Source organism: Brachionichthys hirsutus, unplaced genomic scaffold (genome assembly GCF_040956055.1).
Source record: "Brachionichthys hirsutus isolate HB-005 unplaced genomic scaffold, CSIRO-AGI_Bhir_v1 contig_479, whole genome shotgun sequence".
NCBI lineage: Eukaryota > Metazoa > Chordata > Actinopteri > Lophiiformes > Brachionichthyidae > Brachionichthys > Brachionichthys hirsutus.
Window position 1 is genome coordinate 92,242 of NW_027180452.1, and position 15,681 is coordinate 107,922.

A 15,681-nucleotide genomic window follows, 5' to 3' on the forward strand; every position below is an offset into this window, starting at 1 on the left:
CCGCCTTGTTTACTCTGACCTGGTCGTTGATTCCGCGGTTGGGTATCTTTCAGGTTTTGCCTCTGGCACCGCCACCCTTTTTGCCTTTTGTCCTTTTGTTTGGCGGTTCTCCTTAGTTGTACCTTCTCTGTTCTGTTGCTACTTTGTAGGTCCCTTGGTTGTTACTTTTATTGAAGAGGCCTTAGTTGTTTCTGGTTTCCGTTTCCTTTATTTTTTGGTAATAAATTTGGTATTTGTTACTTCCGCCTCTGCCTCCTACTTCAGGGCTCCACCATCTGGGCCAGGCCTGACAATTCCATGACAAACCATTCATTTTTATCGTGAATTATTTCACTGATTAATTTAGAATGAAACTGACGGTTAGTTGGTGAGCTCTGAAGGGAGATCTGATACCAGCCAATGCTGCTAAATTATGTTGATTTAGAGTACCAATGAGAAAAGCAATGAGAATTACTGCATCCATTATTCACATGGAGACGGCCACTCAGGACCAAATATTTGTGTTCCTTCTTTCTGTGATTATTGTTTTCACTTTCATCTCATTGTGCTCTTTCTGCAGCATTTCAAGCTTTATCCGTCTCCCACAGACTTCTGTCTTCATTGACCGTCTCGTCTTAAATCTGATTTGTCAAGCTCTGATTGGCTGATGATGAAATACTGTATGACATGTGGACAAGCTAGAAGTGTGCTCAAGAAAATCTGGTGCATCAAACTTAATATTTGTCTCCTGTGTAAGGGGGAGGGGGGGGGAGGGGGAGGGGGAGGGGGGGGAGGGGGAGGGTGGAACTCAGGAATACTTGAGCAGGGTTTTATCAGAATATTACTGATATTTCAAACATGTTTCAATGTTCTTCATTCTGATGATGCTTCTGCGGTTGCCTGTTTTCCAGCGGGGGCTCGAAGTGGGACAGGAAGCTTGGAAGCAATCGTGTTGACAGGCTTGTGTTTAGCAGCTGCATCCCATGCAAAGAATCCAACAATCCTGATGTAAGAACATTAGTAGAACTGGACTCGCCATTCTGCTTCCATCTGTCCTTGGAAGCAACCTTACCCGACCAAGCACCCCCCCCTGCTGCCTCTGCACCTCCCTCTCTTTCCATGTCTCGCTCACTCTCTCCGTGCTGCAGCATGGAAGCAATAAATACGCAAATCCCAAAGCAAGATAAGGAAGCGATGAACTTGCGCTGGGATGGGGTGCCTCCGTTCAGGGACCGTGTTTGACGAGTCGCCTTAAAGCGGAATCGAATCAGTTTTGACTAATGGTGCACTCAGGAAATGGCAGATGACACGATAGAGCGTCCGTGTCCTTGTGTTTAGTCGCTCTACGTCAAACAGTGAGGATGCTTGCCTTGGGCACTCACCTGCACTGGGATGGCTCCCAGCCGTTGTTTGCCTGCCCTTGCTGCAGGATTATTTGGCTTGGAAAGTAAGTCCAGGCAAACAAAGAAGGGATTCTGTTTGAATGTCACTGAAACCTGTTCCACATCATGGGCATGCTTAGCAGACCTGCTCAGCTACCTGCTGTATACGCCGTGAGATGAGTGAAGCAGGGATGCTGTGGTGCTGCCGCTGGAATAAAGGGATTAGAACCGGAAGGGAAACACGGAACACAGGAAGTAACCTTTTTGCTCCTTAGTCCGCAGACTGCAGTCCAAAGGGATCCTGATTCAAATCTTTCCTCTCCAAGAACTGGAAGCGCTGAAGAGGTTGTCTTTCTCTTGGTACAAGAAGGTGAAGCTGGCGCCTCAGCCTCTAGGTCAGTACCGAGTTCCCATCGATAAGCACAGAATCCCCGACATTCAGGATGAGCAGCTCTCGGGTACAGAGGGAATCTGGTTCCTCGTTGTTGCTCCTCCCATATGCTGAAATAGCTCAGACTTCACAATGCCCTGTTGGCCCTTGACTCCATGGAGGTGTTAACCTTTAGGAATGCTGAAATGCTCATTCATATTTCTCGTCACTACCTGTCCTCTCTCATTATCCCTAGATAACATCAGGCGCTACTATGGGGAGGGTCTGGCCCTCTACTTTGGCTTCCTGGAGTACTTCACCTTCGCGCTGTTGCCTATGGCTTTCATTGGAGTGCCTTACTACTTGTTTGACTGGGAGGACTACGACAAATATGTCGTCTTAGCTGTGTTCAACTTGATCTGGTGCACCGTTCTCCTGGAGGTATGGACGGTTGTGTTTATTTATTCAGCTGAACTGGAATTAAAGTTTCCAGAGGTCAAGAAAAAAGTTTAAAATTGAACAATTTATTTACAATTAATACACATACTTGCCACATGAGGAAGAAAAAAGTGATTATTTGAAACTGTCCTGTCCTTAAAGTCCTCTGCATCAGGGGTCTCAAACTGAAATTGCCGGGGGGGGGGGCATCGGGTATTCCACAAAAAAAGCGATGACTAACAGTTCCTTAGTTTAGGTTAGTTTTACCCGACTGATTATGTATAACATACATAAACCGTGGGACACAGTTATGTCTGCGTTATTTAGTGGCATTTAGCTTTTAGTAATGGTTACTTGGTTACTGTTACTTTTCAAAATAAAATATATTTAGACGCAGAGCACGGATACAGGGACGCACATCTTGTGCACGTTCCCCCGCTTGACGTCAAGCCAGGAGAGATTTCTTCCAGACGTGTTTCAGGAGGTGATTCCAGACTTACCAAACGACGAAGGATCGACTGGATGGTTTATTTCTCTGCTTTTGGTTGATCAGGACCTAAAATCACCAGAATAGAGTAGAAACATGGGAAAAGTGAGTTTTTCATAACATGTCCCCTTTAAATGAAGCCACGCCTCCCAGTTATGTTAACTCTCACATTTCTGGAGACGCCGGCCGAGGAGGTGGAGTCGGAGCCATCTATAACTCTGAGCTCCAGATGAACCCTAAACCTAAATTAAACTATACCTCCTTTGAGAGTCTTATTCTTAGTCTGTCACTTCCAACATGGAAATCAAGCCAGCCAGTCCTGATTGTTCTAGTTTACCGCCCTCCAGGCCCAGACTCTGATTTCATGTCAGAATGTTCTGAATGTTTAACAAGCTTAGTTCTGAAAGCAGAACAGATACTTGTTGTGGGAGATTTTAACATTCATGTAGATTCAGTGACGACTGCCTTGCTACTGCCTTCCTCTCATTACTGGACTCAATTGGCTCCTCCCACAGAGTGAACATTTCATTGGATCTAAGTTAGACCGGGAACCATCTTCAAACTAGAAAGACAATCAGAGATTGCAGACCCCGCCTCCAAAAGACTATTGGATCTTGTGAGACAGTAAACAGGGCTTCCGGATCAGAGGGGCCAAACCTGCTCTAGCTTGCTGCTCCGGAACGTACTACAAGACTCCTTCTGGACTCTTTTTCCCATCATGCCATTCGTGTCCCTCCCTCTTAAAGTGGCAGTTTACAGCACAGGCACAATTCCAGATGTAAAAATAATTCTAGAATCTGGATCCAGATCCAGATCAACGCCATTCTCGGGGAGGACCGAGCCACGGACGGAACCTTGCTTGTGTAAAAATTTCAAGTCGATTGGATTACTAGTTTTTGAGTTATGCGCTCAAACGAACAGACAAGCGGACCAAATTGCAATACCCTCGCCTCCTCTTTGGCGAGGGTAAAAAAACACATTTCCGTCGAGATCCATGCAGCAGCTTTCCAACCAAAGGCAGGCCCTCCCTGGCCGAGGCGATGGGTGCTTGCGCTGCCACTGCTGTCCTGTTTGTAGGAGCTCTGACAGCAGCTGCTTAGTCAAATACTACATAGTGATAAACCCACCGGCTTAGAAGATACTCACACCAGCACCACGCCTACAACCAGTTTAATGAGACCAGTTGTTGCTGGGATGAATATCTTTGTAAGAAAAGCTTTCCTCCTCCAGCTGTGGAAGCGCCGCAGTGCCTCTCTAGCCTACCGCTGGGGCACGCTGAGCAGGAAGAAGGCCTTCGAAGAGCCCCGTCCTGGGTTCCACGGCGTCCTCGGGCTCAACCCCGTGACGGGCCGCGAGGAGCCTCTCTACCCCAACACCAAGAGGCAGCTGCGCATCTACCTTGTGTCCCTGCCCTTCGTCCTGCTCTGCCTCTCCCTCTCCCTCCATGTCATGATGATCTACTTTGTGATGGAGGGATGGGCACACGCCCTCCACGACGAGGAGCCCACATTCTGGACGGGCATGCTGCTGTTCGTGCCCAGTATCGTCTACGCTGTGGTCATAGAGGTGATGAATCTCATCTACAGATGCGGTGCCGAGTTCCTGACCGACTGGGGTGAGTCGTTCTGCGTATTTAATGCTGCAATGCAGTGGTGGAAACGTGTTTGTGTACGCAACAGTACACATATGTGCTAGTTTCAGACTGTTTGACAGGCAGGATCTGTTACGTATCACGTTCTACCGGCTACTACTGCAGTACAGCAGATACTGCTTCTACCGGCTCCTACTGCAGTACAGCAGATACTGCTTCTACCTGCTACTACTGCAGTACAGCAGATACTGCTTCTACCTGCTACTACTGCAGTAAAGCAGATACTGCTTCTACCTGCTACTACTGCAGTACAGCAGATACTGCTTCTACCTGCTACTACTGCAGTACAGCAGATACTGCTTCTACCTGCTACTACAGCAGTAAACAGGATACTGCTTCTACCTGCTACTACTGCAGTACAGCAGATACTGCTTCTACCTGCTACTACTGCAGTACAGCAGATACTGCTTCTACCGGCTACTACTGCAGGACAGCAGATACTGCTTCTACCGGCTCCTACTGCAGTACAGCAGATACTGCTTCTACCTGCTACTACTGCAGTACAGCAGATACTGCTTCTACCTGCTACTGCAGTACAGCAGATACTGCTTCTACCTGCTGCTACTGCAGTACAGCAGATACTGCTTCTACCTGCTACTACTGCAGTACAGCAGATACTGCTTCTACCTGCTACTACTGCAATACAGCAGATACTGCTTCTACCTGCTACTACTACTGCTTCTACCGGCTACTACTGCAGAACAGCAGATACTGCTTCTACCGGCTCCTACTGCAGCACAGCAGATACTGCTTCTACCTGCTACTACTGCAGTACAGCAGATACTGCTTCTACCTGCTACTGCAGTACAGCAGATACTGCTTCTACCTGCTACTGCAGTACAGCAGATACCTTTTTTTGTGACGCTGTATGCGTGAGGACGCGTGTCTCCGTGGACACAGCTGCCATTAGCTGTAGCTGCCATTAGCTGTGGCTGCCATTAGCTGTAGCTGCCATTAGCTGTAGCTGCCATTAGCTGTAGCTGCCATTAGCTGTGGCTGCCATTAGCTGTGGCTGCCATTAGCTGTAGCTTCCATTAGCTGTAGCTGCCATTAGCTGTAGCTTCCATTAGCTGTAGCTGCCATTAGCTGTAGCTGCCATTAGCTGTAGCTTCCATTAGCTGTAGCTTCCATGCTCCTGCTCCAAACGGCTTCTCTTCTCTGTGCCTTTAGAAAATCACAGGCTGAAGTCTTCGTATCAGAATCACTTGGTCCTCAAAGTGTTGGTCGTGAGTAGGAATCGCATACTTATGTCTTTCAGCTTTGCCACTTTCATGCTTCCGTGATCAGAGTGCAGAATTTCTTTTCATTTTCACAGTTCAACTTCGTCAACTGTTTCTCCTCACTGTTCTACATCGCCTTCGTCATGCAGGACATGGTGCTTCTGAGGCAGGTAGGCTTTCTGTCCCCCCGTCTGCCCACCCGAGCCGCTGCTCCACTCGTCCTGGTTAGCATTGTGCTCTTCTGTCCAGAGTCTGGCCACCTTGTTGATCACCAGTCAGATCTTGAATCAGTTTATGGAAGCCTTCATGCCTTATTGGCTTCAGAGGAGACGTAACAAGAAGATGATCCGGAAAGTCCAGGTGACAAGTTCTCTGCAGGACAAAGAGCTTCCTCTGGCGGAGCAGGTCCGGCTGGAGGCCTACATGAGCACGTACCTGGTAGGTTCACGCAGATCTGCATCTTGCTCTCCTGTTCGTTCGTGTGTGTGCTACGTAGATCTGCGTGTCTGCGTCTCGCCCCGTCAGGGTACCTTCGACGACTACCTGGAGCTGTTTCTGCTGTTCGGGTACGTCAGCCTGTTCTCCTGTGTCTACCCTCTGGCTGCTGTCCTGGTGTTGTTGAACAACTTCACAGAGATGTACTCTGATGCCTTCAAGATGTGTCGTGTGTTCCAACGTCCCTTCTCTGACCCGGCGGCCAACATGGGCGTCTGGCAGGTGATGGAAGAAACCGAACATCTGACTATACAAGCAAATTCACACCACCTCAAGAGCTTAAGACAATGTGTCGGACGTCTCTGTCTCTGTCTCTGTCTCTGTCTCTGTCTCTGTCTCTGTCGTCTCTGTCTAGCTCGCCTTCGAGGCCATGAGTGTGATTGCTGTTGTGACAAATTGTGCGCTGATCGGCATATCTCCACAAGTCAAGGCTTACTTCCCAGCATCAGAGACACAGCTCATACTTTGGACAGCAGCCATTGAGGTAATTCACCGACGCACAGATGTTGGTTATTCAACTCAATTCTATTTTAAGTCAATTGAGTTTCTATAGCACCAGATCAGAACAGGAAGTCATCTCAAGGTACTTTACAGGAGTAGCAGGGAAACACAGAACCCAACTTAACCCACAAGAGCAAGAACTTTGGAGACGGAGGCAAGAAAATACTTCCCTTTAACAGGCAGAAACCTTGGACAGAACCTAGGCTCATGGTGGACGGCCATCTGTCTGACCGGCTGGGTTGACAGAGAGAGTGTGACTGACTGGAGGAGAGTCAAAAACAAGGAGATGTATCGGGAAGCGATAGCGAGACAGGGCAGGAGCAGACAAAATCGAGATGCTAATGCTAATGTCAGTGTTGACAGATCATCAGATTCTGTTACAGAGGCTGGAACAATCTGTTGGTGTTAGAGGATCTGCATTGAACTGGTTTAGATCATATTTATCTGATAGATTTCAGTTTGTACGTGTTCATGATAAATCTTCTATGTACACAGAAGTTAAATATGGAGTTCCACAGGGTTCAGTGCTTGGACCTATTCTGTTCACGCTGTATATGCTTCCCTTAGGTAACATTATTAAGAAGCATAGCACGGTCTTCCCTTTCAAAGCGTGTTCATGTCCTTGCTGTTTTTATTTAATAAATGATGCATATAAAAGCTGTCCCAGAAGTATTTTAATGTAAGATGTTTGCTATTCTGTGATTTTAGCATGTGCTGCTAGCCTTCAAGTTCATCCTGGCCTTCCTCATCCCAGATGTTCCCAAACACATCCGCATTAAACTGTCCCGCTTGGAGTTTGAATCGCTGGAGGCCCTCAAGAAAAAGGTGAAGCACCGCAGAGACGCCGTTTCAAAGACAACATCTCAACACTTTAGTCAGCAAGATGGCGTCAACACTACAAACAACAGCGACCACAGTGCCGTTTGTTTCTGTGCTGTCCTCACATTGAGAACTCCTGTCCTTTCGTCTTGTCCCGTGAGCAGCAGCAGATCAACCTTCTCCACTTCACCCTGTCCTTTGCATCGTCCTCCCCAACACCAGCCACTCTCGTTTCCTCCCTCACTACGTGAGGTTGGGTTGCTGTGGCAACCCTCACGGGACAAGAAGGCGGGACAGTAGAATGCTGGAAACGATCAGTTATCCATGTAATTAGTGAAGGAATGTTGCGTTTGCTTTCAGGTCTTAATGAGCCTCCATTTGTGACAATAAAAGTTTGATCTGGTTTCCTCCCAACATCCTGTCAGTGTCAGCAAAAACAAAACGTGATGCCTCGGAACAAGGTGTCTGGAGAAATAACAGCAGAAACCAACATCTAAATATGACTTAGTCCAGGCAAAAGCCTTCTTCAAATCCACAAAACGCATGTGGACTGGTTGGGAGAACTCCCACGAACCCTCGAGTACCTGATCGAGGGTGTACAGCTGATCCAGTGTTCTCTGACCTTGACGAAAACCACATTGTTCGTCCTGAATCCGAGGTTTGACTATTGGTCAAATCCTCCTCCCAGTGCCCTGGAAGGCTGATGAGCGTGAACCCCCTGCAGTTAAAGCACACCCTCCACTTCCCCTTCTTGAAAAGGACAGTCCCTGCACATCCAGAGACTTAAGATAGTCAGGGTGAATCTCGTCCTGCTGGAGAACCGCCTCAGTCACCTCAGCCCGGTGGTGGAGGCGTCCGCCTCTGCTTCCTCCATAAAAGACACGGTACCGGGATTGAGGAGACCTTTGAATTGTTCTTCCCACTGTTCAACAATATCGCCAGTCGAGGTCAGCAGCTCGCCGCTTTCGCTGTAAAGTGTTGGCTGTGGATCGCTTTCCCCTCCTGATGCGCCGGACAATTCGCCAGAATGTATTCGAGGCTGACTGATGGTCGTTTTCCATGGCCTCGCCGAACTCCTCCCAGGCCCGGGTTTTTTGCCTCCATAACCACTCGGGCCGCAGTACGCTTAGCCTTCTGGTACCTGTTAGCTGCCTCCCGAGTCCTACGAGTCAACAAGACTCGATCAGACTCCTTCTTCAGCTTGACGGTATCCCTTACTTCCAGACTCCACCACCGGGTTCGGGGGTTGCTGCCTGCAGACGACATGGAGAGCATGGTCCACTCGGACTTAATGCCCTCAGTCTCCTCCAGGATCTTGTAAAAGTTCTCCCGGAGGTGGGAGTCAAACACCGCACTGACTGAGGCCTCCTAACCTGCCGGCGGATCCGACTCGCCACCAGGTCGTGATCAGTTGTCAGCTCTGCCCCTCTCTTCACTCGAGTGTCCGAGACAAGCAGCCAGAGGTCAGATGACACAGCAATGAAGTCGATCGTCGACCTCTGGCCTGGGGTGTCCTGGTGCCACGTGCACTTATGGACATCTCTGTGCTTGAACAAGGTGTTCGTTATGGACAAACTGTGACTAGCACAGAAGTCCAACAGCATCAAGGAGGCCATTCACCCCAATCACCCCCCCTCCAGGTCTCATTGTCACTGCCCACATGAGTGCTGAAATCCCCCAGAAGAACAATGGAGTACCAGCACCCCTCCCAAGGACTCCAAGAAGGCCAGGTACTCTGCACTGAACTCACACCAAGGAGACGCCTGTCCCTGACCTGAAGGCACAGGGACGCGACCCTTTCGTTCACTGGGGTGAACTCCAACACATGGCGGCTGAGTTGTGGTGCTAAGCAAGCCCACACCAGGCCGCCGCCTCACCGTGGGCATTTATTGATTCAAAAAGGGAATCTGATCAATTGCCTTTACAGTTTGATGTAAGAAACACGCAGGTCCCATATTTGGTCGAGGTCTTTCAGGCGTCAAGGAAACATGTCCTCTTCATGCATGTTCAAGTTAGATGTACATTTAGAATCTGCACCAGATTAACTGAACTCAATGAAAGGGCATCAGCCAACCATTGGATGTGTCCTTCAGGCAGGTCATGGCACCGCGTTGTCGTCCAGCGCTGCACACAGTCCATTAATGTCCTCCATGTCTCTCCCAGTTAGATGCGGTCTGACGTTCAGCCACTCCGAGCTCTGCGTCCCCCCTGCCTTTTAGAAACACAGCTAACAAGGAAGGAGGGGATGCCCCCCCCCCCCCTGCAACAAATCCACATTGTGTGTTTTGTTCTGTTTGCAGAAAATGCTTGAAGCCTCGGAGCTCAGTGAGGAGAGGCGGGGCTACAGGTGCTGATGGGCGGCGTCGACACACCTCACTCCCGTGTTTTCACACGATGCTGCTTTGTGTGTGCCGTTTCCCTGCAACGTCTCTTTACTGTCACCGAGGAGGGGAGGGTCAGCGACGCGCCCCCCCCAGGAGCTGACGAGGGTCAGCGACGCGCCCCCCCAGGAGCTGACCTCGGTTTTAGAACAGCTGCTTACCAACGCCTGACATTTTAATGAGATGTACTGTAATAACGTTTTATTTTCGGAAGGTGGAACAAATGATGGTTGTAATTATGACATGCTAATAATCTAGAACATATTGATTTTGTATCAGAACGCCATGTTCCCTTCACTTTGGGTTGAACTTTAGGTTTAGGTTTACCTTCAAGGAGGTTTTGTCTGTTTGTTTGTTGTTGGGTTTACTCAAAAGGTTCTGAACAAACCTTCTGGAGGACGGGTTCGATGATTGGCTAAAAGGGTCTGATGACATCAGCGTAGGGTCTACCACATACTGTAGTCTACATGTGTAGGACTCTGGAGACAACAGTCTAGAGTGCGACGGACTGAACTGAGATCAGATCAACTCTCTGTCCGGTGCTCTGCCGACGTCAAATCAACCAATCGGATCGATGCGTTTCAAAGGGCAGCATTTAATTGTCTCCTTTCAGCTTCAGCACCAACGTTTAATGTTGAACTCTCACTGCTAGCTATTTAGATGAGTCAATGACGCAGCGGGGGGGGGGGGGGGGGGGTACGTTGGCAGGAAGTGAAACTATGCATCAACTCTGCTTTGTGCATCATGCATTCAATCTGATGCTGAGAAAATAAAGAGACGCCTTCCTGGGTGGGACGTGATGGAGGGACCGTGTCTGAAAACACTGTTTGTGAGCAACTTGGTCCAGCAGCAGCTCGGTTGTAGCACGAAACCTCCTAAGTCTCAAGTAGCATGTTTATTACCACCGACTTGGTTTCAGCACCTTCAGTGACCGGGATCACGGCCTCATGTCTGTAGCTATAATCTATAATCAGGGGATGCAGGGGGGGGGGGGGGGGGGGGGGGTTGGGTTCGGGCTGCCAGACAGAGACATCTTGAAAGTAGCTCAGGTGAATGTTTGGATAAGTGACGGAAACAAATAAGGTACAGTTAATAAAATCTGCCATATTCAGACTCAGCATGAGAAAACACTTGTATAGGAAACATTAAGGTCTGTCAAAGAATTATTAAAGGTATGAAATTTAAAGAGCAAGAAATGGTTTATTTGAGATAAATATCCAGAGATCCGGATTTTACAGCAGATACAATCTTCAAATCAGACAATCTTCGTAAGATTCCATCAATTGTTGATTTAGCGATCTCTTCTGCCAAACAAACTGCCCTTGACGACAGCCTGATTTGTGATTTGGCTTTTCTGAACAGAGCCTGTTGAGATCTGAGGCCTCGTTTTAATTCCTCAACCTTCTGCATCCTTTGTTCCGTGTCCGTATTCTTGTTTTTGTCCGTGTTTCGTTCCATAATGTCTCAGATTATACTCTTTCAGTACCGCCTCACTTCCTCCACACAGAAGACACGCAGGTTCTCCAGCTTCCTCCATGAACATGGACTCCGACCCCCACCTTGTCTGAAACCCCCGGTTCTCAGTGTGAAAGTTAACTTTACCGTTATGCTGCGCTAATAAATCTTGAAATGAAGCGGCCGACCGCTCGGTGCGTCACCGTTGCATCGTAAGTTACATTTACAGTGCGTTAGTTACAACTGGCCCTTTGAAGACAACCATAAGGCTGATGTGGCCCTCGGAGAATATGACTTAGGCCCCTGCTATAATAGATAGCTGCACCTTTTTAGACTGTCAATGATTTACCATGGTGTCATATTAAAATACTGTCAAGTGAAACATTTAGAAATATATCATTTATAGACTTTTAAACACTGGAGTTCACTTTGGGGAGTTTTAAATTGTCCACTAGAGGGCGACGTGCTGCTTCACTGTGAAAACCAGGGACTGATGTGCTGCCATGTTACACTGATCAGTGAAGAGCTTCTCCTTGTCCTGAGGCAGAATGTGAAGGAGTAACGCAGTGCAGTGTCCAGAGTCCTCCAGCAGAGGGCAGTGGTTTGGACTGGTTTTATCCCACTGCCTCGCCCCATTGCAGTGTCCAGAGTCCTCCAGTAGAGGGCAGTGGTTTGGACTGGTTTTATCCCACTGCCTCGCTCCAGTGCAGTGTCCAGAGTCCTCCAGCAGAGGGCAGTGGTTTGGACTGGTTTTGTCCCACTGCCTCGGCCCGGTGCAGTGTCCAGAGTCCTCCAGTAGAGGGCAGTGGTTTGGACTGGTTTCGTTTCTGATGGCTCCTCGGTGTGATCTTTTCGGTGTGAGCTCCTCCCTCGGCGCCTCCTGCTGGCCTGTAGCAGAGTCATTAAGTGCTGGTTAAAGGACGATGCAGAATATTAGATATCAGATAAAAACGCTGCACAGCCCTCTAAATATCATTTAGCAATATATCCATGATGATTTAGTTATCAACCGCAATTGGAATTTTGTGTTTTAACAATGTGCAAAGAGTCGGCAGTAGATCAGATTATTATCTGTGTTAGGGGGGGGGGGGGGTCCTACCTGCAGTCACAGCTCCCCCTGCAGGACATTGGGATCCATTCAATGTTCCATCAGACTGACCTCAGCTCCCAGATTCCTGATCCTGTGGAGTAGAGCAGCAAACAGATCTGTGTGTGTGTGTGTGTGTGTGTGTGTGTGTGTGTGTGAGAGACAACGCACCACATGGAGGAAGAGAGGAAGCAGGTCATCCGTGCACCACAGGAAGTCGCCGTGGAGCACAGGCTTGACTTCCTGTATGGGCTCCCCAAACGTCTGATGGGGTGAAGCTGCTGCTGAATAAAGACGCGGACTTTCAGGAACACAATAAAACACTTTCAACATTTATAATGTTTCAAGTTACACTTCAGTATAATGTTGCCTCAGTTCAACAAACAGAATGTCCCGTTTAGGGACACGTGTCGAGTGCGTATTTAGAAGTACTGAAAGAATGCAAAAAACAAACAAACTAGAAAAGCATGCTTCTATTACGTATTCCTGAATCACACAAATGACCTGAACGGAGCCCGCTGGCGCCTGCAGCTCCTCAGGCCACACCTCAAAGGTATGTTATGAATACTTGTACTCATCCTGTTGTTCATAATACACGCCGTACTGGGAGCAGACAACAGCGTTGCCATGACGCTGAGTGTCCAACCACTGTCCCGAGTATTTCTTACCTCCTGGAGAGACACGAAGGAGCAGCGATGGTTCACTCAGTGAAGCAGGACAACAAACCTTCAGGGACAGTTAGCTAATGAAATGAACTGTTCCGGGACAGACGTCCTCAGAGGACACCTACCTGCAGACGTGGCTCCACAGTCGTCCTCAGAGGACACCTACCTGCAGACGTCGTCCTCAGAGCACACCTGCTTGCAGACGTCGCTCCACAGCGGTCCTCAGGGGACAGCTACCTCCAGACATCGCTCCACAGTCGTCCTCAAAGGACATGTACCTGGAGACGGCGCTCCACAGCGGTCCTCAAAGGACATCTACCTGGAGATGGCGCTCCACAGTCGTCCTCAAAGGACATGTACCTGGAGACGGCGCTCCACAGCGGTCCTCAAAGGACATGTACCTGGAGACGGCGCTCCACAGTCGTCCTCAAAGGAAATGTACCTGGAGACGGCGCTCCACAACCGTCCTCAAAGGACATCTACCTGGGGACGGCGCTCCACAGTCGTCCTCAAAGGACATCTACCCGGAGACGTCGTTTTACAGTCGTCCTCAGAGGACACCTGCTTGAAGACGTCGCTCCACAGCGGTCCTCAGGGGACATCTACTCTGCGGCCGTCGCTCCACAGTGGTCCTAAAAGGACATGTACCTGGAGACGGCGCTCCACGGCGGTCCTCAAAGGACATCTACCTGGAGACGCCACTCCACAGTCGTCTTCAGGGGACATCTACCCCGCGGCCGTCAGACGTCGCTCCAAAGTGGTCCTCAAAGGACAGCTACCCGCGCCGTTGCTCCACAGTCGTCTTCAGGGGACATCTACCCTGCGGCCGTCAGACGTCGCTCCAAAGTGGTCCTCAAAGGACAGCTACCCGCGCCGTTGCTCCACAGTCGTCTTCAGGGGACATCTACCCCACGGACGGCGCTCCACAACGGACCTCAAAGGACATCTACTTGGAGACGGCGCTCCAGTCATCCTCAAAGGACATCTACCTGGAGACGGCGCTCCACAGTCGTCCTCAAAGGACATCTACCTGGAGACGGTGCTCCACAGCGGTCCTAAAAGGACATGTACCTGGAGACGGCGCTCCACAGCGGTCCTCAAAGGACATCTACCTGGAGACGGCGCTCCAGTCATCCTCAAAGGACATCTACCTGGAGACGGCGCTCCACAGTCGTCCTCAAAGGACATGTACCCGGAGACGGCGCTCCACAGTCGTCCTCAAAGGACATCTACCTGGAGACGGTGCTCCACAGCGGCCCTAAAAGGACATGTACCTGGAGACGGCGCTCCACAGCGGTCCTAAAAGGACATGTACCTGGAGACGGCGCTCCACAGCGGTCCACAAAGGACATGTACCTGGAGACGGCGCTCCACAGTCGTCCTCAAAGGATATCTACCCGGAGACGTCGCTCCACAGTCGTCCTCAAAGCACAGCTACCTGCGGACGTCGCTCCACAGCGGTCCTCAGGGGACATCTACCCCGGAGACGTCGCTCCACAGCGGTCCTCAGGGGACATCTACCCCGGAGACGTCGCTCCACAGTGCTCCTCAGGGGACATCGACCCCGCGGCCGTCGGTCCACAGTCGTCCTCAAACCACCGCTACCCGTGCCGTCGCTCCACAGTCGTCTTCAGGGGACATCTACCCCACGGACGGCGCTCCACAACGGTCCTCAAAGGACATCTACCTTGAGACGGCGCTCCACAGCGGTCCTCAAAGGACATCTACCTGGAGACGGCGCTCCACAGTCGTCCTCAAAGGACATCTACCTGGAGACGGCGCTCCACAGTCGTCCTCAAAGGACATGTACCTGGAGACGGCGCTCCACAGTCGTCCTCAAAGGACATCTACCCAGAGACGTCGCTCCACAGTCGTCCTCAAAGCACAGCCACCCGGAGACGTTGCGCCACAGTCGTCCCCAAAGCACAGCTACCTGCGGACGTCGCTCCACAGCGGTCCTCAGGGGATATCTACCCCGGAGACGTCGCTCCACAGTGCTCCTCAGGGGACATCTACCCCGCGCCGTCGCTCCACAGTCGTCTTCAGGGGACATCTACCCCGCGGCCATCAGACGTCGCTCCAAAGTGGTCCTCAGGGGGCATCTACCCCACGGACAGCGCTCCACAGCGGTCCTCAAAGGACATCTACCTCGGGACGGCGCTCCACAGCGGTCCTCAAAGGACATCTACCTCGGGACGGCGCTCCACAGCGGTCCTCAAAGGACATCTACCTCTAGACGGCGCTCCACAGTCGTCCTCAAAGGACATCTACCTGGAAACGGCGCTCCACAGTCGTCCTCAAAGGACATCTACCTGGAGACGGCGCTCCACAGTCGTCCTCAAAGGACATCTACCTGGAGACGGCGCTCCACAGATGTCCTCAAAGGACATCTACCTGGAGACAGCGCTCCACAGCGGTCCTCAAAGGACATCTACCTGGAGACGGCGCTCCACAGCGGTCCTCAAAGGACATGTACCTGGAGACGGCGCTCCACAGCGGTCCTCAAAGGACATGTACCTGGAGACGGCGCTCCACAGTCGTCCTCAAAGGATATCTACCTCGAGACGGCGCTCCACAGTCGTCCTCAAAGGACATCTACCTGGAGACGTCGCTCCACAGTGCTCCTCAGGGGACATCTACCCCGTGGCCGTCGCTCCACAGTCGTCTTCAGGGGACATCTACCCCGGAGACGTCGCTCCACAGTGCTCCTCAGGGGACATCTACCCCGCGGCCATCGCTCCACAGTGGTAC

At 50.6% G+C, this 15,681-nt stretch overlaps 1 protein-coding gene across 1 annotated transcript; it reads left to right on the top strand.

Annotated features, from left to right (window-relative positions):
* Positions 1-1,632: 1,632 nt before the first annotated feature.
* On the top strand, positions 1,633-9,696 carry LOC137915008 (anoctamin-10-like; the record flags this gene model as incomplete). Its single annotated transcript, XM_068758487.1, has 10 exons — positions 1,633-1,756; positions 1,988-2,172; positions 3,887-4,271; positions 5,478-5,533; positions 5,623-5,697; positions 5,777-5,965; positions 6,053-6,244; positions 6,378-6,506; positions 7,232-7,348; positions 9,643-9,696. Coding segments are annotated over 10 exons (1,506 nt in total), but the record flags the coding sequence as incomplete, so codon positions are not given.
* Positions 9,697-15,681: the final 5,985 nt, after the last annotated feature.